Source organism: Poecilia reticulata, linkage group LG20, assembly GCF_000633615.1.
Source record: "Poecilia reticulata strain Guanapo linkage group LG20, Guppy_female_1.0+MT, whole genome shotgun sequence".
In the NCBI taxonomy this organism is placed as follows: Eukaryota; Metazoa; Chordata; class Actinopteri; order Cyprinodontiformes; family Poeciliidae; genus Poecilia; species Poecilia reticulata.
Window position 1 is genome coordinate 21,382,159 of NC_024350.1, and position 23,801 is coordinate 21,405,959.

At 39.1% G+C, this 23,801-nt stretch overlaps 2 protein-coding genes across 3 annotated transcripts; both read right to left on the bottom strand.

The window, feature by feature from the left end:
- Window positions 1-1,805: 1,805 nt before the first annotated feature.
- Window positions 1,806-4,380, bottom strand: ccr9b (chemokine (C-C motif) receptor 9b). Its single transcript, XM_008396572.2, has 3 exons — window positions 4,056-4,380; window positions 3,886-3,941; window positions 1,806-3,135 (listed from the first exon to the last, which is right to left on the bottom strand). Exons 2-3 carry the CDS (start codon window positions 3,934-3,936, stop codon window positions 2,095-2,097), a joined length of 1,092 nt encoding a protein of 363 aa, XP_008394794.2. The 5' UTR covers window positions 3,937-3,941; window positions 4,056-4,380; the 3' UTR covers window positions 1,806-2,094.
- A 9,092-nt stretch (window positions 4,381-13,472) lies between these two features.
- lztfl1 (leucine zipper transcription factor-like 1) lies at window positions 13,473-22,671 on the bottom strand. Of its 2 annotated transcripts, none has more exons than XM_008396575.2 (10): window positions 22,409-22,671; window positions 21,995-22,119; window positions 20,373-20,567; window positions 18,536-18,593; window positions 18,221-18,292; window positions 17,114-17,179; window positions 16,948-17,025; window positions 16,550-16,708; window positions 14,982-15,085; window positions 13,473-14,852 (listed from the first exon to the last, which is right to left on the bottom strand). In XM_008396575.2, the coding sequence occupies exons 1-10, from the start codon at window positions 22,409-22,411 to the stop codon at window positions 14,834-14,836; spliced, it is 879 nt and encodes a 292-aa protein (XP_008394797.1). In that variant the 5' UTR covers window positions 22,412-22,671; the 3' UTR covers window positions 13,473-14,833. The 2 variants fall into 2 exon arrangements, with proteins under 2 accessions (XP_008394797.1, XP_008394795.1); XM_008396573.2 differs by having other exon boundaries at window positions 16,550-16,726; window positions 22,409-22,670.
- Window positions 22,672-23,801: the final 1,130 nt, after the last annotated feature.

The window sequence follows — 23,801 nt, forward strand, 5'->3', positions numbered from 1 at the left end:
CATGGCAACACTCACAGGCTAAACAAGCTGCTTTATATTTCACACGAAAAGCTGGTAGCTGATCTTTTACAACTTGCACTCAGTCACCAGAACAGTTAAAGCAGAAGCATGTTGTTATTGACTCGTGCTGATGGTTTCCTGTCGTGAGAGGGAGAAGCTGTAATCAGGAAAGTAGCAAATGTGTTTGTGGTCTCACCTGAATTCAGCAGGTAGGCAGTACCAGTCTAGGCCCGACCTCAGGCACCACAATAACACCTCAGATTTTGTTTTTTAGAAATAACATGTTCTTTTTGTCTCCTTTTCCGCTGCCACCTGCCTCCTTTTTAGTTGTTTGTCTGTTGATGTGTGATTAGAAAATAGATTTTAGGTCAGATCAGATTGATTATTAACTCCTGAGAAGAAATAAAAAAGCAAAACCATCCAGGTACGGTAGTGTGTTTTTTCTTCTGTGAAAGGTTTTGTTTTGTGGGGGTGACGCAAAGAAAACACTGTAGCCTTGAATCGGAGCTATAACTAAGACATCAGTAAGGAAAAGAAAACCAACCACCAGTCTGGAGTTAGTTATATGGGGGACAAGACTCCCTGCCCAGGGCGGCATGGCCTGAGGGAGCAGCTCCAGCACCAAAAAGCAAAACTTGTCATTTGCATCCTAAAAATGTTTTCTGATGCTTATTTCTATTGTTTATTCTTGTGCAGTTGGACAACAAAAAAAATACTACAGACCAAGTATTTGGTCTGCAAAACATAAAGCAATATCTCAAGTTTTCAATATCTTAAAGAGTGCTGTTCAGTCCATCGTCTGTAGATGGAAAAGGTTTGGCACAAAAGCACAACTACGATGTCATGGCTGTCCGCTTAAGCTAAAAGGCTGGCCAAGGAGAGCACTGAGAAGAAAAAAGACCCATGGTAACTCTGGCAGTGGAAGAATCTATTGGCAGGATAGCTATTAGTCACGCATGTCACAAATCTGAACTCTGTGGAAGACAAACTCAACTGTTGGATGAAATCCATCAGAATTCCTCTGTGCAGTTTGAAAAACAGTTTTTTGAACATCATCTTCATCCAGTCTGACTGAACTTGGGCTATTTTTAAAAAGAAATTGGGGGAAAAAAATTCAACCTCTAGATGTACAAAAATGTTCCTGCAATGAGTTGCAGCTGCAACTGCAGCACAAGGTGCTTCTGCAAAGTATTGACTCAGGGTGCCGCATGGTGAGTACTTTCACATGGTATTGTGGTGTTAACGTCGTAGACATAACGGGTCGAGAACTGAATTGCAAGGTCTAGCAATGAACTTCCTTCTTAGACCTTTGCATACAAGCATTGGCTACACCAATTTCTGTAGTGTGAAGCTGGTGAAACTGAAATCCAGTGCGTCAGGGTGAACTTGGCACCAAACATGGCAAGTTTTGAACTTGTGTGTCTGTCTGTCTTCCGTCTGAGGTGCAGCCGTTAAGAGGTCAATATGAGAAACTTCTTTCATCTGTGTGTAAACTGGCAAACAGTGAAACTGCCAAGTCATAACCGAACGTGCTTCAACAATTGAAAAGTGCCAGCACATAGTATGGCCCAGACTGGCACTACACAAAGCGGATGTCTAGTCAGATCGAAAACATTGTGGACTGAAGCAGCCGCATAGGAGCCGTTTCACCCACCACACAGAATACGTTACACCAGTAAAAGCAAACAGAGACATTCTCAAAAATATATTGTTGATCTCATCACTTTGCATTCATTTACTGAGTCCTTCCGTTTACCGTTCTGTTCTGCAGGGCTAAAGCACAATGAAAAAGCAAGTTGTTTTTTGATTTCTTTTGATCTTTAATGTTTTTTTCAACATATACAGATGCACACAACAAATACATGATGGAAAAATTTTTAAAAAGCACAATATTTACATTTCAATACACTTTATACAGGTGTTCCAGTGAACAAATATGTCCGTAATTGTCAGAATATGAATAAAGTTTTGTGGTTTTTCAGAGTTGTAAATGTTATTGTTCATCTGCTTGTGGTAATTAATGCATCAGGAATACAATTTGAAATATGATTACTAGGCTCAGGTCTCAGGTGTAGTATTTTGGAAAACATGCATCTATATGGAAAGGGCCGGGGTAGTTTCAGTATCTGACATGATAGAGGGACGTTTGGGGACTGCCTGGACTTTATCAAGCCCTCCTTTACCCACAACACAAGTTTTAGCCATCCTCATGAGGTCTTCCCTGAACCGAACTCCAATAAAGACATACAGGAAGGGGTTGAGGCAGGCATGAGTAAAGGCGAGACTCTTGGCGATCTGTCCGGCTACATCAACTTGACTCACAACGGCGCAGTCTGTAATCGTGGTATTGGCTGCCTGTGTGGCCTCCACAATCAGCAGGGTGTTGTGAGGAAGCTGGGAGAGAACAAACACGAACACAACGGCAAAGATGACACGGAGGGCCTTGTGCTTTTCAAAGCTTTTCGCCTGCAAGAGTGTGCGGATAATGACAGAGTAGCAGAAAAACATGACCAGCAGAGGAAGGCAGAAGCCCATGCATATCTGCAGGGACAGCACCAGGATCTTCGTACGGTTGAAGGCATTGTTCCAGTAGACCATAGTGCAAAAGGATTGTTCCTCTGGGTCCAACTTCACCTCAGCAAAGATAAACTCAGGCAGGGCCATGATGATGGAAACAGCCCAAACACAGATGCAAACAAGTTTGCTGTAGAACAGTCTCTTCTTCTTGAAGTTCTGAGCTTTGGTTACTTGCACGATGGCGATATAGCGGTCCACGCTAATGCAGGTGAGGAGGAGCATGCTGCTGAAGAAGTTGATCTTGTAGAGAGCAGATACTATTTTGCAAGAACTGCTCCCGAAATCCCAGCCCTTGATGGCGTCGACTGCCCAGAAGGGCAGCGTGCACAGGAAGAGGAGGTCTGCCACAGCCAGGTTCAGCAGGTACACGTCGGTCATTGTTTTAAGGCGGTTGCGCACGGTGAGGTAAATCCAAACCACCAGCAGGTTACCCACAGACCCAAGGATGAAGATTATCCAGAAGAGAGGTGGCTCGTACTGGCTGCGAAAGTCCCTAACCCAACGTCTGTCACACATGCCGGTTTCATCAGTCGGCCACTCATAATCAGAATCAGGAGTCTGTTGACAAACAGATTTCTTAATAAGTTTCAAAACAGTATTTTATACAAGACAGTAAGTAAAGATGTTTTGCACAACAATCTCTAAGCCTTTCCTACTGATGTTGCAGCTTTCTGACGCATATTTTTCTGTTCTCTTTAACTAAGCCAACCCTTCAACAGCAGAGGGTTTCACAACATAACCCACATCTGGTGGGAATATAGTGAAGGTACATCAAACGCTGTCTGTGACGTACATTCTAACCGAGAGTTCGCTGTCAGGTGCAGGTGTTGTGTCTGTGCAGGAGAAACCACACAACTGCACTGTTTCCTGCTGCTATCCAAGCCTGAGGGGGTGAATGATCCTGAGGGGCTCAAGAAAGGGGCGCCCGCTGCAGAACTCAATACCCCAGCAGCTCAACGTTTAGATGTAGGGCAGAGATAAAACAGTGGGGGGGCTTAGGTTTTCACAAACAATGGAAAATTTGATGCCGACATGGCGATGACACTGCTTGTGGCATTTAACTGCACAGCAGATGTCTGCTGCCAAACACGAGTAATTATTGAAAAGGAACATGGATTTTCTTTTTTTTTTTTTTTTGACAAATTGGGTTATTTTATTAATTAGAGAGCAACGCAATGAAATGGCACAATAAGACTTGCCTTGTTATGCAACAGACTGTTAAGTCCACTCAGATACACAGTACATCAACTGGAGAAAAGCTGTCAGTGTTAAAATGTTCAAAGGGTTTAATCGTAAAGTGGTACTTACAGTAGACACAGTAGATGTGTCTGGAGTCATAAAATAAGTTGTTAATTCCATTTGATCTAAAAAGAAAACGAAAAGGATAAATAGTTAACCAACACTGTAAATAAAATAACTGTTACACGTTATAGAAAGACATTTGAAAAACCTGCTTTAAAGAATTTAAATATATTTACCCAGTTTGTAGAAATGTGAGAAAGAGGAACCTGTCGACAGAAGTACGCTCCCGTCAGTGTTCAACAGCTGTCAACTTAATCATCTCACTTGCTTATATGGTTTCTCTCCAACCACAAAATCACGTGTTAGCGTTTATCCCCACATCTCTGTCTCAGCCCAGCAGAGAAAAACAACACAAAACCGTTATTGCTGAAGTAACAATACAAGGGGAAAACATTTACGTATCAAATGTATACTAGGTGTGTTTGTGAAAACTTTCACACAACAACTGTACACCTAAACCTTAGACATAACCTACACAAGTGCAGCCAACAGGGTGGGAGTACAGCAGGGTTTCTTAATCGGGTCTTCTTTGTTCGGTTTTGACACATGATGTTTACAAAGGTGAGGGTTTTATCACCGCAAAATATTCACTTGTGAAACTGAAAACTGTAAGCTGTAATTGATTAATGCCTGAAAACAGAAGCCGAGTTGTTCATATTTTGGTTTAAAGATTAAAAAGCTTAAAAGTACAGTAACAGTGAAGCAAAACACTTGGGACTATGTTTGGATTGTAAAACAAAAGGTTTTTTATAAAGGTTAGTATAGATTTTAAAATACTTAATTTTATTTTGTGTCATTTAGAGCTAAATTCAAGCGTTATGTTAGCATGGAAAGTTGATTTTATATCTGTAGAAACATATGCTAGCATAGCTAATGTGCGTTGTGTCTTTGTATTTCAACAATGGACTTCCCGAGTTCCCAATTGAAAAAATTACAACAAAGCCACCCTAAAGTCAGTATCCTATTCCAAATGGTGAAAGTTGAAACTAGCCAAGGTACCCTTTGTACAGTAACCAAAATGGCTGTGTGCACAAAATATGGTGATTTTCGCTAGTATTAACTATTCATTAAGGATTCACATGGACAGCAGCGCTTTAAATCAGTCTTACTGCTGTACAAGATCTATTTTTCAAGGTGCTTCTTTACGGTTTGGAAATATAACATGGAAAGAAATGTTATGGGCTGTATTGCTAATGGTATTTAGAGACGATGGTGGCAGCTAGAGCTGGGATGAGCTTCTAAAGACGTATTTTGGTCACACATTATGGCACAATGATGCAAGAGATGGAAAGAAGTCTGCTAAGGTGACCAGACATCAAATCAAGATGCCAAATAGACGCCTCTAATTGGAGACTTTTTCCAACCATGTCCCACTTGTCATATGCAGAAGGCAGAAAATAAAACTATATATCCATCTTGGGTTTCCCTAGAACGAGCCAGAAAGTGTCAGTAGACAGGGTGATGTCTACGTTTTCCTCCTGGGAGCCATTTCTAGGAAGACCTTTCTTAAAAGTTGGAATATAAGATGGATGGACCATTTCAATGTTGTTCAGCAATCCAAAGACATTCGTGTAGCCATGTAAAGCAATTAGACAGATGTTTGAATACAGAGGATGTGCGTGTGTTATCTGAAAGGAAATATTTTACCTATTTGTGGTTTATGCTGCGATAACATTAACGATCCGGAAAAGAAGCTAGTTTGGTTAAACAGGTAGAACTGCTCGAAAAACAACATTAAGGTTCAAACTCAAATATCAGTAGATACCTTAATGTTATTGTCTTAAAATCACTGCCAAAAATCACCTGGCAATCAGGCTCGAAATTTGCGTTCATATTCCTGTGAACCCATTACTGATTCATCAGTGTTGTTGGACTGAGAGGCAGTCTGTGCTGTTTTCTTCACTTGTCAGTGGTCATAAGGTGATGCATGACATTTCCCTCTAGCTGTCTTTGGGAAGTCCTGTAAATGCGACTTTGCTTGTATAAGAGGAAGTGAAAATTTTATTTGATAGTACCAAGAACAAAAGGAAATTAAAGACAAAAGTACGTCATATGGCTCACCACAATGAAAAATGAAAACATGAGAACAAAGAAAGTCCCTGTCTTACCATCAGATGGGGTTTGATGGGGGTGGAGCACATTTTGATCACTTAGACAACAAAACAGCAAAAAACATTCAAAGTAAGAAGTAATTAAATACATTTTTTGGCTTGAATCGCTTGTGAGCAAACAGGGTTAGGAGGTTTACGCACTAAGTTTCACTTCCCGACTTTGCTCTGGCGTGTGTGAAACACTGAGTGCACGAGAAAGAGCGTGTGGGACATCACCTCTTAAGACTAAGGTTCAGATTTTAAAAAAACCATAAAAACCTGGTTGCGTTTCTCAGTTTTGATCAGAGAACGGCTCAGGGAAACGGCTTAGTGATGATCAGATCAGTGTTTACCTCCTGGAAAATGCTTGAACGCTGACACAGTTTGCTCACTGCTTTCTATCTTACTGACTCTGCACGCATGTTTCCAACTGCTTTCTTTTAACCAGAGGTTAGAAACGGCAAACGCTCTAGAAAATTAATACTAAATGCACAGAAATACCAAGTCCAATTTTAGAAAATATTGGTTGATCAAATTAAAGATTTCTAAACACTTTATAGCTTATTATGAACACTATCTGTAAAAGCCTTCAGAAATATATTTCACCGTAAGCCCACATATAACAGATTATAGGGCTGCTTGTTCCAGCCTATCTGATTCAAATGGTTGAATTTACTCCTTAGGAACAAACTGGGGCTATAAAACAGCCCCAGACTTTGACTGACCCTGGTATGTGGGAAGTTACCAACGCCTGGAACAGCACTGGTGTCACAATACTTTAATAGTGACTCGGTATAATACACCATTTAAATTACCCCGATAGCACTGATGTTGATGAAAGCATATGATTCCAGTCTTGTGTTTCCCTTATGAAGGGATTGCTCACAGTGGTTTGGGTTAGAGCTAACCATGGTTTTCTTCACAGAACCATTTTCTGTGGGAGTCATCTTTGCATTTAAAGGGACCTTTGTACTTCCATTTGGGTCTCTACTGCTTCTAAAAGCAGTGCAAGCGCTGACTCCAGCATATTTGATCAGCTGGTTTCACCTCTGTGTGCGCTCCGCAATGGCTGCTGTTGACTTACCAACCAGAAACCACTTGCTGCATTCTTGTTGATTGTACAGGAGGCTCTACTTCTGCTTTTCAAAGATGTATAGTTGTATAATCTGCTTGCAGACGTTTTCACTTGCGAGTGTAACCGTTGAGTTGGGATGTGTGGCCAGCAGCAGCTAATTTTGGATGTGAAGTGAGATATGCAAATATGCAAGAAATGAAAAGACGCAATAAGGCAGGTAGTTCTGAAAGGAGCTCAAAATAGGCTGAACATGACTTAGATGAAAATATTAAAAGGTTGTGACTGTCTAATTCGTAGTATGTTGCATTTTACACCTAAAATGTTTAAAGTGCAGCTGTTTTCTTATTACTTTTAATTTATTGTCTTTCTTTTTTGATTATGCTGACCAACACAGACAGACAGATAACATCAGCCATTGAGTCATTGTTTTTCTCAGTTCATGCTTAATCACCCTTAATCGTTCATCATCACTACACTGAGGCTGCACATGTGTCTGAGTCACACTTGTTGCACTTCCTCTTTACTGATTTCTTGGGATGTTTATAAAATATATGCAAACTTGTGTCGGAGTGCTGTTGCTAGTTTTGCTGCTGAATATTTTCATTAGTTGGTGAATTGAACTTTTAAATCTCTATTTTATTTCCCTCACCTTCTTAGTCCCACCCTTTTCTTTAAGTTTTTTATTGCATATTTCTTTCTCATAAGTGCAACACTGCTACTGTCCTCATTGGTTCTTCTATGTCTGCTTATCGATTTAAAACAAAAATTAAAACCACAGAACTCTTCCAGCACGTACAAATGGCCAGTTTTGTCCCTGCATGTAATCAAGTTCTGCAGGATCTCTCTAATAATCCACTCATTTGAGTTGAACCATCTGAAATATCTAAACAAATGGACCTTTTGAGGACTGACTTTTGACACCAGTAAATTATATCACTCAAAGACAAATTGTGGATATAAATCGTTAATTTTGCATCCGGTCGCTGTTATTTTATGCTCTGCCAGTCTTTGAATTTGTATGAACTGTAAATAAGGATTGTCATAAAAGGTCACTTTCAACAAGAACCGATGTCTGAGTAAGACCTGGGAAGTGGACATAAAGTAGACAGGAGTATTCTTGGTTCTGTCTGCTTGGAAAAGCAAAAAAAACTAACTGGAAGAAAGTTAGTGTTTTTTCCATACTGCAGCAGTTTCCAAGAAATTTTGTGAGCTTCTTCAACCTCATAATAGACAATCTGGGCCTTATATTAAACTCTCTTGACGCTGGTTAAAGAAAAGTTGATTTAATTGTGGTGTGAATTCCCCGAAGCACCACTTTTCTTAGAGGTTTGAGGGTAGATTCCACATAAAACTCAATGAATGTCCTACCTCCTGATAGAGTCAATAGTTATGGAGGTATAGACAACAGGGCAAGCTGGAGTTCAGAGAGTTCAACAAAATTGGTATTTTCAGATTCATTTGATAGGTCGAAAGGCCTGGCTCATGTCAGAGGTCATGGAAAAATGGGCAGAATGTTTCAAGATCAGGGGAAGGCAAACAACCACTAGTCACAATCAAGGTATGCAAAGCACCATCTCTACATGTTCTTGTTGAACCCTGAAGCTGACTGGCTGGCAGATAGCAGTTAAGACCACTCTGGGTGCCACTCATGGCAGCTAAGAACAGGAAGCTGTGGCTGCTGTTTACACTCACTCACCAAAATTGGAAAATTATGGCGTTCAAGTCCTTGACGGTCAATTTCAACGACCATATTCAGATGGTAAGGTCAGAAACCAACCTGAGTCCTGGATCCATTTACCACTGGCTCTGGCTGGTAATGGTGGCGTAATGATGTGGGGAGATATTTCATTTATTTTGGGGCCCCTTGGCTTCAACTGAGTATTATTTAGAAGCCACATCATAAGTATTGTTGCTGTTCCTTTATGAGAACAGTGACCACTGTGTTCTCTGTAAATGAACTTTTAAAATGCCTTATAAAGAATGACAAACATTTTTCTTGGGCACAATAAAAAAAGTTAAAGTTTCCCACTATGATTTTAAACTGATTCAATTGGTTGTCAAATAAAAGCTAAACGATTTGGTCTTACACTCCTGCCTACAATACGCATTTAAATAAGCTTTGAGATTAAGTTCTATAGCATGAAACTAATTTCACTCAGTATTTCTGATGAAACATGAACCATTACAACTGGTTAAAAAGAGCAACTGGGTTTATATCTGGCCAGACTTTCACTGTTGTTTTCTGGTTTAGCTCTGTGGTTGGAAATAGAAGGGATCTAATGGGGAAATACCCGTGTCCTGATCAGATAAATGTAAATACCAGATGTGTTTTTTACTGCCCACTGTTGCAATAGGTCAGAGTGGCAGGCTTACAAATCAGTCAGCAAATACTGAAGGTTGATAAAAGGTATTTTGAAAAGTATTTTCTTCCATCCTCTGCTCAGTCTGCTTTTTGTTATGTTTGTAGGGTTTTTTTCTACGTCCCTGTCAACTGCTTATTGGTAAAAAAATATATATATATAAACACAGGTTAGTTTTTGGACGAACACTAGAGAATTATAGGGGAATAACAGAAATCTATCTAACCCAGTGTTGCATCATGATGGTTGTGAAAACCAGTTTCAGCTTTTAGAGTGGTTTTGATTCACCTAACAAACAAATGTTGACACCTCTCTGATAAATGAGGTTGTGAAAACTTCTAGGATTCTAAGGGGTGGTAAGAATTTGAGCTGCATATATTAGTCATCAGTGTAGGGCAGTGAAAGCGGAAGGATTTGATGAAGCAGACTGCTGTACGTCATAGCAAAAGGCCTAAGTTACATGATGTCTGTTGCTGAATGAAAGGGATTATAACTTCAGTGGCTTTTCATGTCTACATGTTGCCCTTTTGTGGATTGTTCTCTGTCCCACTGAATTCCTGAACGTTCCCATCTTGGGACAAATACCTGCTCTGCACATTTAAGATCAAACTCTGATTTTCAATACTTACAGGCTCTTGTGAAGACAGTGGGATTTCCTGCAGAAGTGTCATAATGAGGGTTTACAGGGACTCTAAGGCAAGCAGTAACTATGGACACACAAAGCAGTTTAGCTGGTTTACCGAATGTGCAAAGTCTAATGGAGAAACTGGAGAGGCGTTGAACTGAGGCAGCAAGAAGGGACTGGAGGAACTGAGAAGAAAGGTGAGTGGTCAGATCGAGGAGTAAGCATTGTAGACTTTGATGAATGACTCTTGCAACGGCTTAGAGTCTGACGATTGAGATGAGCGGAGGTGGTTACATGGATTCTGCAGTAGCTGAGGTTGACAGGATCCAGATGGATGTGTGCCGACAGGAAACTGAGGGTTAGACAAACAAGCTGCTTTGTGATGCTCGAGACATTATCCAGGGGCGAGGCCTTAAGAGAAGCAGTGAGGAGACAGAAAGAACCAAGCTTGGTTACCTGAGCACTCCTTCACTGTATCTCCTCCAGAGTAACCAACAGCCTCCTTGTAGCTTTTCTGATTAATCCTGGCTGCTCAGGCTTTCAGTTTAGATGTGTTGGTGGGTGTGCAGTTGCTGCAAACTGTTTCAGATGATGACATTCCACATTAGGGATATTGTTTAATAACCTAATCTTGCATTAAACATCTAGAAGGCCTCCATCCTGACCTCTCTGCTCTGTTTCCTAGTGTTCATGAAGCTGTTTGTTCTCTAACAAACCTCTGAGGCCTTCACAGAACTGCGGAATTTAAACTGAGATTAAAATGTGACCTATATTTACTAATGAGGCGACTCCTGAGAGCAGCTGTTGGTGCTTCATTTTGTTGCATTAGAATAAAGGGGGGTGAGCCTGAAGTACTCAAACAAAAGAAACGATCTGTACAGAGAATGGCAACTCAAATCATAGCTTTACAGTTTCAGATCATAGCTTTGTTGCTGACATCTTTGCTACCGAGAATAAAAATTACTCATGATAAAGGTTAAAACAAGACATGAATCAGAACATGCAATTGTTCTAGGAAGGAGTCAAAACCGGAATCAGAAACACTGATTTTAATCTGCTGTTTTTTGTGTGTTTTTTTGTTGTGGCACAAACACCAAGCACCTGCTGCTCCTAAACCTTTTAAAAACTAGATTACTGCTGTCAGTAGGTCAAAGAAATGAAGATGAAAACAAAAGACAAGTGAGGAGAATCAGGAAGTATGGAAACAACAACCATCTGAAGCTTCTTAGCAGAAACTGATTTGATTCACAACAAATGTCATCTCGAGACACATTACAAAATAGTCATTTCAATTGAGTCAGACATGTTTTCCAATTGATTTACTTATGAAACAGTTTGGTCATCTTTTCTACTTCTGTTTTGCAGCGTTGAGTTATTTCTGAACTGAGCACCTTAAAGTGCAGGCCATGCTAACAATCATGCGCTTGAGATGAGTAACCTCTCTGCTCACCAGGGGGTTCATTTGGTTTCATTCAAAAAGTAAAAGTAAAACACACATTTTTGCTTTCTGTTTTTTTTTCTTACCTAAAATCAAGAAATTCCACTGTACCGCTGCCCTCTTTGTGAAATTCTGCTGAAATCCTAGCTAGCAAACATTTGCTTTGTGATTCTGTTGAAACACCAAACAACAGAAGCTTCTGCTCTGCTACTGAAACTGAGAAAACCCCTTTGATGCCAAGTCAGAAAGCAGAAAGCTGCTCTGAATTGAGTGCTCAACTCTTGAATTTATTAACTGTTGCCCCGTATTGTGGGAAAGTACTGTTGCTGTCACAGCTTTCGGCAGTACGAGAGATTGCGTTTGGTACTGAGAGAAGGCAGCCACCACTTCCTGTATCTGCTCGCTGTGATTTATTTCGTGCATGGAGATTGTAACTGCTCGGCTGTGGCATCCTATCTGAAATTATCATCAGTTTTCCCCCACTTGGTTCAGCTGCATACACACATGCAAGCGCTAGTACAAATTCTTAGGCCCTTTGTTTCCACAGATTCTCAAAAAAGTGTGACAAAGTTGGTTTTGTTGTTAATTATTTTTGTTTCCCTCTTTCTTCAAAAACTTTTTACACGCCTCACACTTTTTCAAGTTTCGCTTTACAACAACAAACATCTTCTAGCTTCAGGTCAGCGCTACGGAGAGCTATTTGCATAAACCAGCCACCACAGACAAAGTTTCTTGCCTCAGGCTCTCTCTCTCTGATGAACACAACCAACAGGATACCCTGCTACTCTCCTGTAAAACAAAATAAACTTATTTGCACTATTTTACAAAAAAAATAAAATAAAATAAAAATTGCTTGGTGTAGATATTGATCTATTTAATGTTTGTGAACTTGTGAAACTAAACATAAATTTCTTGTTTATTCACACAAAGTTGATTCTGGTATTTTGGCTAAATCACCTTTCCGTGCAATTGCAATTGTGATGTGAGGACATATCTTAACCAAGTGGAGAGTTTTACACATTCCTCTTAGTAAAAGAGCTCAAATTTAGTCACTAGATAATAAAAAAAAACATCTACAAGCAGCGTTTTTATTTTTTTAAGTTTTGCCATCCATTCAGTGTCCCTGCTGAAGAAAAGCTTTGCTTCCACCACCGTGTTCCACCGCAGGGATCTGAATGCAATGCATGAAAAATAAATTATTTTCTTCCACGTGACAATTCTGCACTATTTCATGTCCCCCAATCGCACAAAATCCCAGTGAAACACCAAAAAAAGTTTGTTTGTTTGTTCTACATTGCTGAGTTAGTAGGAGTATTTTTGACAGGCACTGTACATCAAGCATGCAACTCCCCCACTCGATGCAAAACTAACACCAGTTTAGCTCAGGCCATTGTGGCTTTTTTTAGTTTCAGTATAAACAACGAAGAGATGACGGTTGACTAGCTATTGACCACTTTGCATCTTATTTTGTCACTTTCTTGGTTCTCATGGCTCATTTGTCACAATGTTTTCTCAGGAAATAAGTGGTAAAGAACAAGGCGCAGGTGTAATTTGGGTCGTTAAAGTTGAAACTTCTTACTTCTGAAAGGTCTCACATCATCGATTGTTTCCTCAGTTTGTTATTTCAAGAATAGAGGAAGTGCATCATACTATAAGAGCTGCTTGATTGCTAATTAGATCTGATAAGATGTGACAATAAAAATCATACTTTCTGCTCTCTTAACAGTTTAATCACAGTGCAATTAGAGCTTTATTGTGAGATAATGTTTTGGTCTACTATACTCAGTGGTGGTTGCAGCATGAAGATCTACAGCAGCTATAAAAAACCATTCATATAATTCAAAATGGTGCAATAAAATGTTTCCACGCTCTTTGGATTTTTGCAATTTGGCGCCCCCTTGTTGAATCCAAGTTATTTTGTTATACTCACAGCTCACTGTATTCTTTCTACTCTACTCTTTTTTTAAAACACAAAATTTAAAACAAAAAAAAATGACAACATGCATTTGGTCACACCTTTTATTAACCCATTAAAATTTCACAAACCAGTTAAATGCACACTCTACAAGAGCATTTTATATCATGAAAATCATTTATGTACAGCAATACAAAAAATATGCAAGGATTCAACACCAAAAATATTCTAGGCCCTTCACATCTATCTATATGTAAGAGCAGATACATTGTGGTTACAGATTACTGGAAATATTTTAGAGTGGAATATTAATATTATTAAATGTTTAGATAAGCAAGAGTGTCCTAAAATGGAAAGTGGTTTGGAGTTTACTTGTAACTTTGTCTTAAACTTGGACCTTGGACTTTAAGATACTGCTAAAGTTAAGACTGTTGAGCAAAATATGAGAATTTACTTACAACGTCCTGCACTGGGACTAATGCAGTGCCTTGCAAATCTATTTATACTCCTTATTCAACATTTTTGATGCGTTGTGTATTTCACTGGGATTTTATGAGATAAAACAACACAAGTTGTGCTCCTGAAGGAAAACACGTGGTTCTGAAATAGTTTCCACAAAAAAAAAAATCTGAAAGGTGTGGCTTCCTTTTGTTTTGAGACCCCTATACAAACTCTAGTACAACCAGGTAGTAAATAACTTGTGTGTATTCTTATCTCAGTATAAATCTAGTTGCTCTTTGAAGGCCTCAGATGTCAATTAGAGAGGTTTGGAGCAGATTTTGGTTATAAAATAACATTGCAAGGTTTTTTTGTTGTTGAAATGGATGGAGATAATACATGGAGTAATAGCAGGAGACAATCTTTTAGAACCTGCAACATACATAAGGCTAAAGGATGTGGGTGTGAGAGAGTTTGTTGGGGTCGGGGATGACCCTACACATACAGCCGGAGCCACAGTTGAATACAATGAAGCGGAATAGTCAAAGCACAGACCTAAATTTGACTGAGATTTGACTGAGCTAACTGTTGCTGTGTTGATTTAGCTATAAAACCCCTAGAAAACATGTTGATAAAATGTGAACATTTCTAGAGCTTTTAATAGTTTTGCAAGGCACACCAAGACTACAAAGCTTCAGGCAGGCAATATAGTTCTGTCCAGGTGAGCAAAAGGACAAGGCCCCTTCAAACAGGTAAATGCTGCTTATTGCATAGAGCACTGAGGGAAATCTGCCAGCTACCGTAAGAAAAACACACACGTCATCGGATCCTCTGCGTATTCGCCCCTGGGTTTCCCCAGCTGACCAACCTGCTGTTTAATGAAGCTAACAGGGACAGAGAATGCCAGACAAAGCAGAAATAAAAATAAAAAAAACACCAGAACTGGTAGTTTCTTGTCCCAAATCAGTCAGAAAAAATTTGGTCCCGTCTTTCTAATGAAAACATGCGAAACCTCAGTCGTCCGGTTCGTATCTGGAACAGAAAGCAAAACGCGTGATGGTAAACAAAACTGATCGTAACTGATAAACGTCATGCAAGATGCATCACAGTAACTGAGGACTGTGTTATTTTTAGAATATCAGTGTAAATGTGAAAACCCACTTCTGCAATCGTTTCCTAATTTCTTTTATCTGCTCGTTCTTCTTGGTCAGAATCTCCTTCATGTTGCGGTACGCTGCAGTTTGCTGGAATTTCTTCTCCAACTCCTACACACAATCCACAAATGCCAAAACATTAAGAGGGGAAAGAAAAAACGACAATAGCGCTACAAATTAGAAATCTCACCAAGACTGAACTTCAAATGTGATCTGATCAGTTCAGGGGGAAGTGCAGGAGAAAATAACTCTCGTTGGCACGACATTTTGCGCGCTTTTCGCACGCACAAAAACACCGAAGGTAAAAGGGAAAAACACAAAACTCCTGAGATGAAGTCAGCTGTCTGATCTTATGATGTTAGTGATCATGGAAAAGTCTTGCTTCCTCCATACCAGTGTCAAAAAGAGGAAGGCTTAGAGTATTAGAATAAACATTCAAAATACAGGATCTCAGAAATGTATTAATATCTCGAACTCTTTGTTTTTATTTTAGATTTAGTTGTGTTAAAAACACAAACTTCCCTCTTTTTATGTGATACATCAACACAAAGTAGTGCACAATTTTGAAGTAAAAGGAAAATGGAGAATGTTTTTTAAAGTTCATCTCATTTCTATGCATTTAAATGCATTCTAATTGATCCAAGTTATCAAACAGTATATTAAACTCAGTTTATGATTCAAATCAGTTTAAAACGTTTCTATCTAAGGAACCACCAACAGATTACATCCAGTTATTGACCTTACAGCATTACCTCAAACTGAGCATGCATGTAGCGACAGCGGAGAGGAAAAGCTCTGCTTTAACAGGAAGAAACCTGGTTCAGTATTAGCAGGCCTCATCTACCACGACCAACTGGGGGTGTATATTTTTATAAGTTGTGGGGTGTGTTTGTATTTAGCCACCCCGAGTAAATACTTTGTAGAACCACTGCCCCTTTACCAGTTTGAATAAGCTGAAATTATTCAAAAATAGCTCAAGTAGATTTATTGGAGAGTGTCTGTAAACACCAGTTTTCTAGTCTTTGCCACCGACTAGAAAGCGGATGTCGTACCCAAGTCTGGGTTTTAACTGGGCCGTTCTAATCTGCACCCTCACAACATGAAGCTACCACCACTATGCTTAATCCTGTTAGAACAGGTTTTCCACCACATGGGGATTTTTTATGTAGGTCAATAAAACCGATTTGATCAGAGCAGCTTCTTCCACAAGGCATCTGAAAGCAGGATTTTCTTGCTGTTTTGTGATCAGGTTTTCAACTTGAGCAGCTCCTGCAGAGCTACATGGAGCTCCTGAATGCCTCTTTGATTAATGCTTTCCTTGCTAAGCCTGTCTGTTTAATAGATTGAACAGAGCTCTTCGCTCCAGCACTTTGTGTTACAGCTCTCTGTATGAAACGGCCTCTACAAATAACGAGACAAAATGTGAGGATATTTAAGGGCTTTTTCTACTTGTGTCTCATCTCACAGACTGAACCAAAATGATCTGAGGATCACAAGGTGAGTCCATGGAGTCCAACTTCATTAATGCTTGTTGCATTAATTTATCAGAAAGAGAAAAGGCTCTACAGCAGGTACCTTCTCTGCCAAGGCCAGCTGCTCCTGCACTCGCAGAAGTTCATGCTTGGCAGTGATTAGACTCTCCTTCAGTTCCTTTTGGGTTGCCTTGTTGGCACTAAGCGATCTTTCATAGTCCTCCGTCAGAGCTGCTACTGTGTCCTCCAGGTTGTTGATTTCCTTTGTTTGAGCAGAAAGCTGAAACGTAGAAGAAAACCAGTTACGGCCTGAAAGGCAATCACTGGCATTACACGGCAAAACAGCATCCACAGAGTTCATCCAGGTTCATACATACCATGCAGATAATAGCAAATGGTGGGAAGCATGCAGGCGACAAAAATCAAAAATAAATAGTAAAGATAAAATAAAGGAAATGGAAAGCAGTAGTGAAAAGTAGCACAGCATTTTAAATGCAATACCTTTTGCTCTCCTTGTGTCCTCTGGACATCCTTCAGAGTTCTCTCTAATTTTGCTTTCTCATCTAGTGCACTCATGGCCTGATGAAATTAATCACATATAAAAAAAATTATCAACTAGCTAACTGAGAAAGATAAAAGACTAAGTTTAAAAGGCCTTTTTTTTAACCTGTGATTCTAAAGTCCGCAGCCTGGATTTCAGTTTGTCATTGTCCTCTTGTAGTTTCGCTATCTCCTAAAACAGGATAGAAATAGATTTGTTGGTTTGGAGCATTTTATTGAACTTTGTAACCAGAGAACAAACGCTCATCAAGGGTATAGAAGCCATTAATGTTGGACTATTAATGATGCATTTGAGAATCTGACCACTCTTGTTATCAGAAATGGCAATTAGTTTAAAGGGCTTGTTTTCCTTTGGACAGATACTCTAAACAATAGTCCATATATTTTCAAAGGGTTCCGGTCCAAGGCAATCCCAGGTGCGTGGGAGGCAAAAACTTAGATGGAGACTGGACTGAGGGAATGTACAAGGAATGTTCGAGGATCTTCAACAACAGCCCAGTAGCTAACTGTCAAGCAAGTTAGCTACTGGGTAGAGGAGCAACCAGTGGCACTGGTGCGCTGCACCAACTGAGAAAGGAGCAATAAAGAAGGACAACTTTGGACACAGTTAAGTTTTCCAAGAGAAGAAAATAACCCCAAACATCCTGTCAGAAGCTTTTATGATCAGAACCTCGTAAGACACCCAGCCTGCATTGCACCTGATTCTGATGTGTCTTTGTGCAGCTGGTGGGCCCACATCTCTTACTTTGCTGGTACTTTTTGGACTATGTCAAACTCCAGGATCCACAGCTCAGCGGTCGGCTCACTCCAGGTTAAGTTTACTAATTATTTTAGTCTTCCAGTCACAAATGACTAAGAGCTGTCATTTGTGACTTAGCCAGAGACTTATTAGCCATTGGAGCTGAAACCCTTAATAATGTAACCCCTACAATCTTAATGATACAAAAAAAGATCAGCTCTGTTGCAGAAAACCAACTAGTTTTAATGAGCTCAACCATTTCTGATGAGAAAAGTGGTCAATCATCACCACCAGATTTTTTTGCCTGGGTCTTACTGATGGATCTAAAAAAAGTTTAGCTAAGGTCCAACTTTCTAGGCAACAATAACACAAATGTTAAATGTTTAAAGTCATCAGCCTCAAACAGTAACTTCATAACCATCATTATGGCTATGATGACTATGGCTGGAAGCGTACACAAAAAAATAATTTTACCTTGTTAAGAAGCTCAGACACCCCACCCTCATTCAGTGGTGCCAACTTGAGTTTACTTGCTTCCTGGTTTAGCTAGAAATGAATTCAAGAGTCATACAGTCATGCAAAAGCATTGCATTGCACTGCAACATTTATTTATTCGTTTTAGACATGGCAACATAAAACCACAGGTGAACCTCAGTGACGCGTGACTTCTGAACCACACTTCTACAAATATAGGCCAGGCAGCCTGACATTTACAACAAATGTGGGGGCAGGTAATCTAAGAAGAGGTGAATTTCGCCTGATGTCTGAAGAAGAAAGTGTTTTGCAAACCTTATTAGTTATTTTAAAGTCAGTCTTCTCAAATTCAGCCACTTGCTCTAACAGCTCCCTAAAAGGGCGAGAGAGAAAAAAAGATATTAAATGCTCATTATCTGAAAAATTAAGTGGATAAACAAAAGCTTACATGCTTAAAAAGTGTAAACTGATTCTACAACCACAATTGGTGAGCAACACTGAAGCACTAATAAGACGTTCATTTCACAACAGTTGTGTAACCTCTGTGTTGATGTTCATCTGTGCTAACCCTCACAATCTACTATTTGGCGGTCGTGAATGTTTGGCAAAGGAAAAGTGAACTCCCTCGGTCCTGGCGGCAGTTTAGCACTTATGTTGTAAAGGCACATGCTTGTGGTGAGCAGCACTGTTCTCTACAAAGCTTGTATGTGGTTTTTTAAAAAGCATTTGAAGACACGTAGCCCTATCACAAGGGGCGTTTTCCTAGCTTTAGACACCTATTCAGTCACGTACAGCTGTAGCCTGGAGAGGAAAACAAAAAGGGTTCATGAGTTGCTCATCCACCCACCATGTGCCTGCTATACTATAAACAAAGTATCTTCATCAAAACACTGTGTTTTATAAGGTGAGAGGTCACGAGGGCAAAAGTTATATTAAGTTCAGTGAGTTTGAACCTCACAGTCAGATCAAACAGGTCTTCAGTATTAAATTTGATGAACAGAAAGCGGTTTTGTAATGTTTAATTTAAGTGAGTATCATTGAAAATGGGGTTTAATTCAATTTAAATGTTGTCATAAGTCATATTTTCTAAGTTTCTTAAAAGAGTTGTTGTAGATGCTTATAACTGTGGGTAGGAAGGATCTACTGTAGCAGTCAGTATTACAGTGATTCCAAAGATGCCTCTGACTGAAGGAGTTTAACTCTACATTGTTTCCTCATACTTGTTCAAACACTTTATCGCGTCTTGTCCATCCCTCTTAATAATCGAAAAGTTACATTTATTTCAGTCATTCCATTCAAAAGGGGAATTTGCTATATATTGTATTTGTTAGATTTATGTTTGTTAGAAAATAAAAAAGTCAAACACCCAAGTCAAAACATTCTTTGATACAGAAATGTCTGCGTTAGACATTAGTTTTCAGGTTTTACTTCAAAAACAAGTTATCTCAAGTGATGTTTTCTTCTAGGAACTAATGCAGAGGTTCCCAAACTTTTTGCCACTCAGGCCAAATCTGTGACCTTTGTCTAGACACAATGATACAGTGAAAATGTCGGTAATAACTTTTAAATTGACTTTTCTTTCTGGTAAAATATAAAATAACATAAAAAAATTTATTTAAATAAGATGCAATTCCTTCTGAGAATTAATCTCTGAAACATAAGCTTCTATTTTTGCAAACAAATTCATTTACGAGGTAAAATCCAAACAAAATATGTAGCTTATAACCTACCAAAATTAATTTGAAAATGCAATGAAAAAGGTGACAGTTTGTGGTTTTTAGCCCAACCAACTGCAGATCTAAAGGGAAACCGACACGATGGAAACCTGGGTTGCACACATGTAGATCAGTAAAGACTGCTGACCTTTTTACCCGGTGAATGACATGCTAAGAGATCTGGATCTGAAAAGAACTGAAGAGGAAGTAAAATGTGATACAGTTCAACGTAACTGTTAACATTTAAAGGGCTGCCTGTTTCAGGCGCTACTGTTAACTTAGAGTTCACATGAAAAAGAAGAGAACGGTTGAAAAATGTCCACCAAAGCAGTGATAACGAGTGAGTACGGCTATAACGTTTGGATTCTAACAGCCACCCATGCTATGACTGTCTGGATGCCAGTGTGAGTTTCACTGTCAGGGTCTTTCCAGCTCACCTGTTCTCCAGCTCAGAGACATCGCTCTGGAGTCGAAGGTAAAACTTCTCAGCCTGAGAGAAAAGCTGCCTGAGCAGCAGCACGTTAGTGTGGGCCGTGTTGATCAGCTCCATCTCCACCTCCCCCCGGACCACCATCTGCAGCCCGTCCAGCATCTCCCTAACCTCGTCCACTGTGTAGGTGTCCTCCACCAGCCTTCAGACGGAAATTCAGGCATAAAAATCAATGTACAGAGCCGTCCACATTCACTTATTGTCACCCATGATAAAGATTTTTTTTTGTTGCTCTTCCATAAGCTTAAACTCCTCTTTATTAAAGCCAACCCTTGTTTTGAGTACATTGATTGAGTGAATTAAGAATATTCTGGATTTGGATATGGTAGAAGGTGGATTTGTGTCTGAGGATATAAATCTGTGTTGATTTGGGCATAAGTTCTGGATCATTACTATGCTAAAAGATACAATTACGGTATATTTCCTGTGTTAATTTCCCTTATTTAGATGGGTTTTTTTCAAAATCTCTCAGTATTTTAAAGAGTTCCTGCTGACATTTTTAGATAAGAAACAGGCCCACTGCATCACAGATCTTCCACTGGACAGGTGATGTTACACATATTCATTCTCAGTTTCATGCCAAACCCACATGGTGTGTTTGTTGCCAATAAGATCAATCTCAGTCTCATCTGACAAACCATTCAGTTCTAGTTAACTGGTACTTTATTGAGTAAAAATATCAAAGTTTTTTTGTTTGTTTGTGTTTTGTTTTTTCCAGAAATGTTCAGTTCTGTAGATGTTTTTCCCACCATCTGTCGTCTGTACTGTATAATGTAGGGTCTCTGGTGCCTACCTGCAGTGGTCATTAAACTCTGTAGACAGGTAACCAGTCCATCACAGTTCAACACAGAGACCTACAGGACTAACAAGCATGGACAGTCACACCGAAGGGGAATTTAGAGTAACCTAACAGGTACTCTGTGGGACTGTGGGAGGAAGTCGGAGTGAAGCATTGAAAAGTCCATAAGGAAACATTCAAAGCTGTGATTTGAACCTCTTTTTGCTGCAAAGCGACAGAAAGACTGTGTCACCATGCAAAAAGACCATTATTACTATTTTTTCTAGCTTTAGGCATGGCTAAAAGACAACATGGAATAAAAGAGTAAAATTTCCTTGATAGTCTGATCGACTTTAAAAAGTGAAATATTAACTTAAAAGCTTCAAGTAGACCTCTTTTTAATTCAAGCTGTCATGGAATGCTGCTAATTTTTTTATTTTTATTTTTTATAGCTTGGGATTTCTTTTGACTTGTCTGCTGTGTTCTGTAATCTTCACAATGCTTTGTTTACTGATATTCCCTAACAATCTTACAAAAGCTCAGTTAAGTAAATTAATTTTTTTGGTTGTAAAGTAACAACAGCTGACAAAGATCAGGGAGTGTGAATACTTGCATGGTACTGGAATTTGTCTTCAGCACGTGATTATACAATTGGTATTAAATATGAATACAAGGCAATATTTTCACACCAGTGCTCTGTCCACTCCAGTACAAGCTCTCTCTATGGATGTACATAAACATCTAAATAAAAGTACATGATCACAATGACGGAGAAGTTTATGACCAATCACCTGCTGTCTTTGAGTTCTTCAAAACATGAATCAATAGCCTTGAGCCTTAAGAGCCTCTTTGAACGAGCAAATCGCATGTAGTTGATGATTTCAGACTGATGGTGTTCGTTAAACCCAAAGTCAGCCTTTGTGGAGACAAAAAGAAAACAGATTAGCAAATAAATTGTGCATCAGGGTGCATAAGAAGACAGAAGGTTGATGTAATAGCAACACCAATTAGCTTATCAGCTAACTTGAAGAGGATTTCCTCTTCCCAATACGTTACAGGGCCTTTCCACATGAGCTGGTAATTCCATAGAGCTGCATGCTAGCTATAGCGTTCTACTCTAATGGCAATTTATTTAAAAATAGGATCATTCAACACTTCTACAAGGAAAGAGGAAGCTAGCAGCGAAGCTCGCAGCAGCTACTTACCATAATGGCTGTTTTGCAACGTAACTAAATTAGCTTGAGCTGATCCTTAAAAAAAAGAAGCAGAATCTATCTAATTTAGAGAACGTGCGCAAGGAAGACTAAAAGCCAGAGTCGATATGATGAGTTCGAAATCCAGTAAAATCTTTTATATGTTTGTTTAAGTAAACAAATTGAGAAAAATGTCCGTTGTGCCACAGCTGTAAGATTATCCTGGAGATATGCTAGCCTAGCTAACCAGCTAGTGTTTGCCTTGAGAATGCCTTGGTAACGGAATATAGCGTCATCACCTTGGTTACCGGAGGTGCGTTCACGGGCTTCACGGACAGGTTGTGACACGGGAAAATAGTCTCACTAAAAATGAATTATTTCATGTAAAATTCCGGATTTTCATGAATAAAGTCAATATAAAGCGCAAAAATTATTTCTATCCGTATTATTGTAGGTATAAATTTAACTTTTTAGGTAAATGACCAATCGCTTTTGTACTAATCGCTAATGTAGCGCAAACAGTTCCTTTTTATTTTCTTTTATATATCACGTTTAATACTGTATATTTATTAATTTTTTTTTACCAAAATACATTCGTGAATTATTATTATTATTATTATTATTATTATTATTATTATTATTATTATTATTACTTCTACTACTACTACTACTAATAATAATAATAATAATAATAATAATAATAATAATAATAACAACCACGTACTCTTTCGTATTTTGGGGGTCATTAATGTTATTACCATATTGTGTGGTTGCATAAATACATTGGTTTGTTAATATTATTAAGTGTTTTTTTGTATCTGTGTATGCTTTGCTTATTTACATTACTATTTCTTTCGCTTGGTAAGCAAGGCTGCTGCAGGTTACAGTAGAAACCAGTAGATGGCAGTGTAATGCAGGAAAAATTCAGGGGAAAAATAACTAGCAAAGCGGGTCTTTTAATCCTATTACACTGGAGTAATAGTCCCATGACACACAATAATTAATTTTATTCACTTTGAGGCCGTATCTGTTTCCATTGCAGGTCATATGTTAAATCAGTAGTCCCCAACCCTGGTCCTCAGGGACCACTGTCCTGCATGTTTTTGATGAGTTCGGACTCCAGCACAGCTGATTCATATGATTGTATTATCTCCTTTGCATTCCTGCAATTGCTATAGAAGTCGGTTAATCACCTATTCATTTAACCCAGGTGTGCAGCAGGGCAACACCTAAAACATGGAGGGCAGTGGGCCCTGAGGACCAGGGTTGTGGACCACTGTGTTAAATGACAACGTTTGCAATATAATTTCTCTGCATATAAGAAATATGCGTAAAACATAAAAATAACCGTATTTGTGCTGCAGAAACCCCATCGACTTTACCTGAGCCAAATAAAGTTTTCACA

What these genes read in the sequence shown, in the direction of transcription:
- ccr9b (XM_008396572.2), bottom strand. Translation starts at nt 3,936, where the DNA reads ATGGAATTAACAACTTATTTTATGACTCCAGACACATCTACTGTGTCT. An exon ending in ACACATCTACTGTGTCTACT is followed by an intron (nt 3,136 to 3,885) that starts GTAAGTACCACT and finishes GTTTGTCAACAG; the next exon opens with ACTCCTGATTCTGATTATGA.
- lztfl1 (XM_008396573.2), bottom strand. An exon ending in TGTCTGAGCTTCTTAACAAG is followed by an intron (nt 17,180 to 18,220) that starts GTAAAATTATTT and finishes ATCCTGTTTTAG; the next exon opens with GAGATAGCGAAACTACAAGA. An exon ending in TGCGGACTTTAGAATCACAG is followed by an intron (nt 17,026 to 17,113) that starts GTTAAAAAAAAG and finishes TAATTTCATCAG; the next exon opens with GCCATGAGTGCACTAGATGA.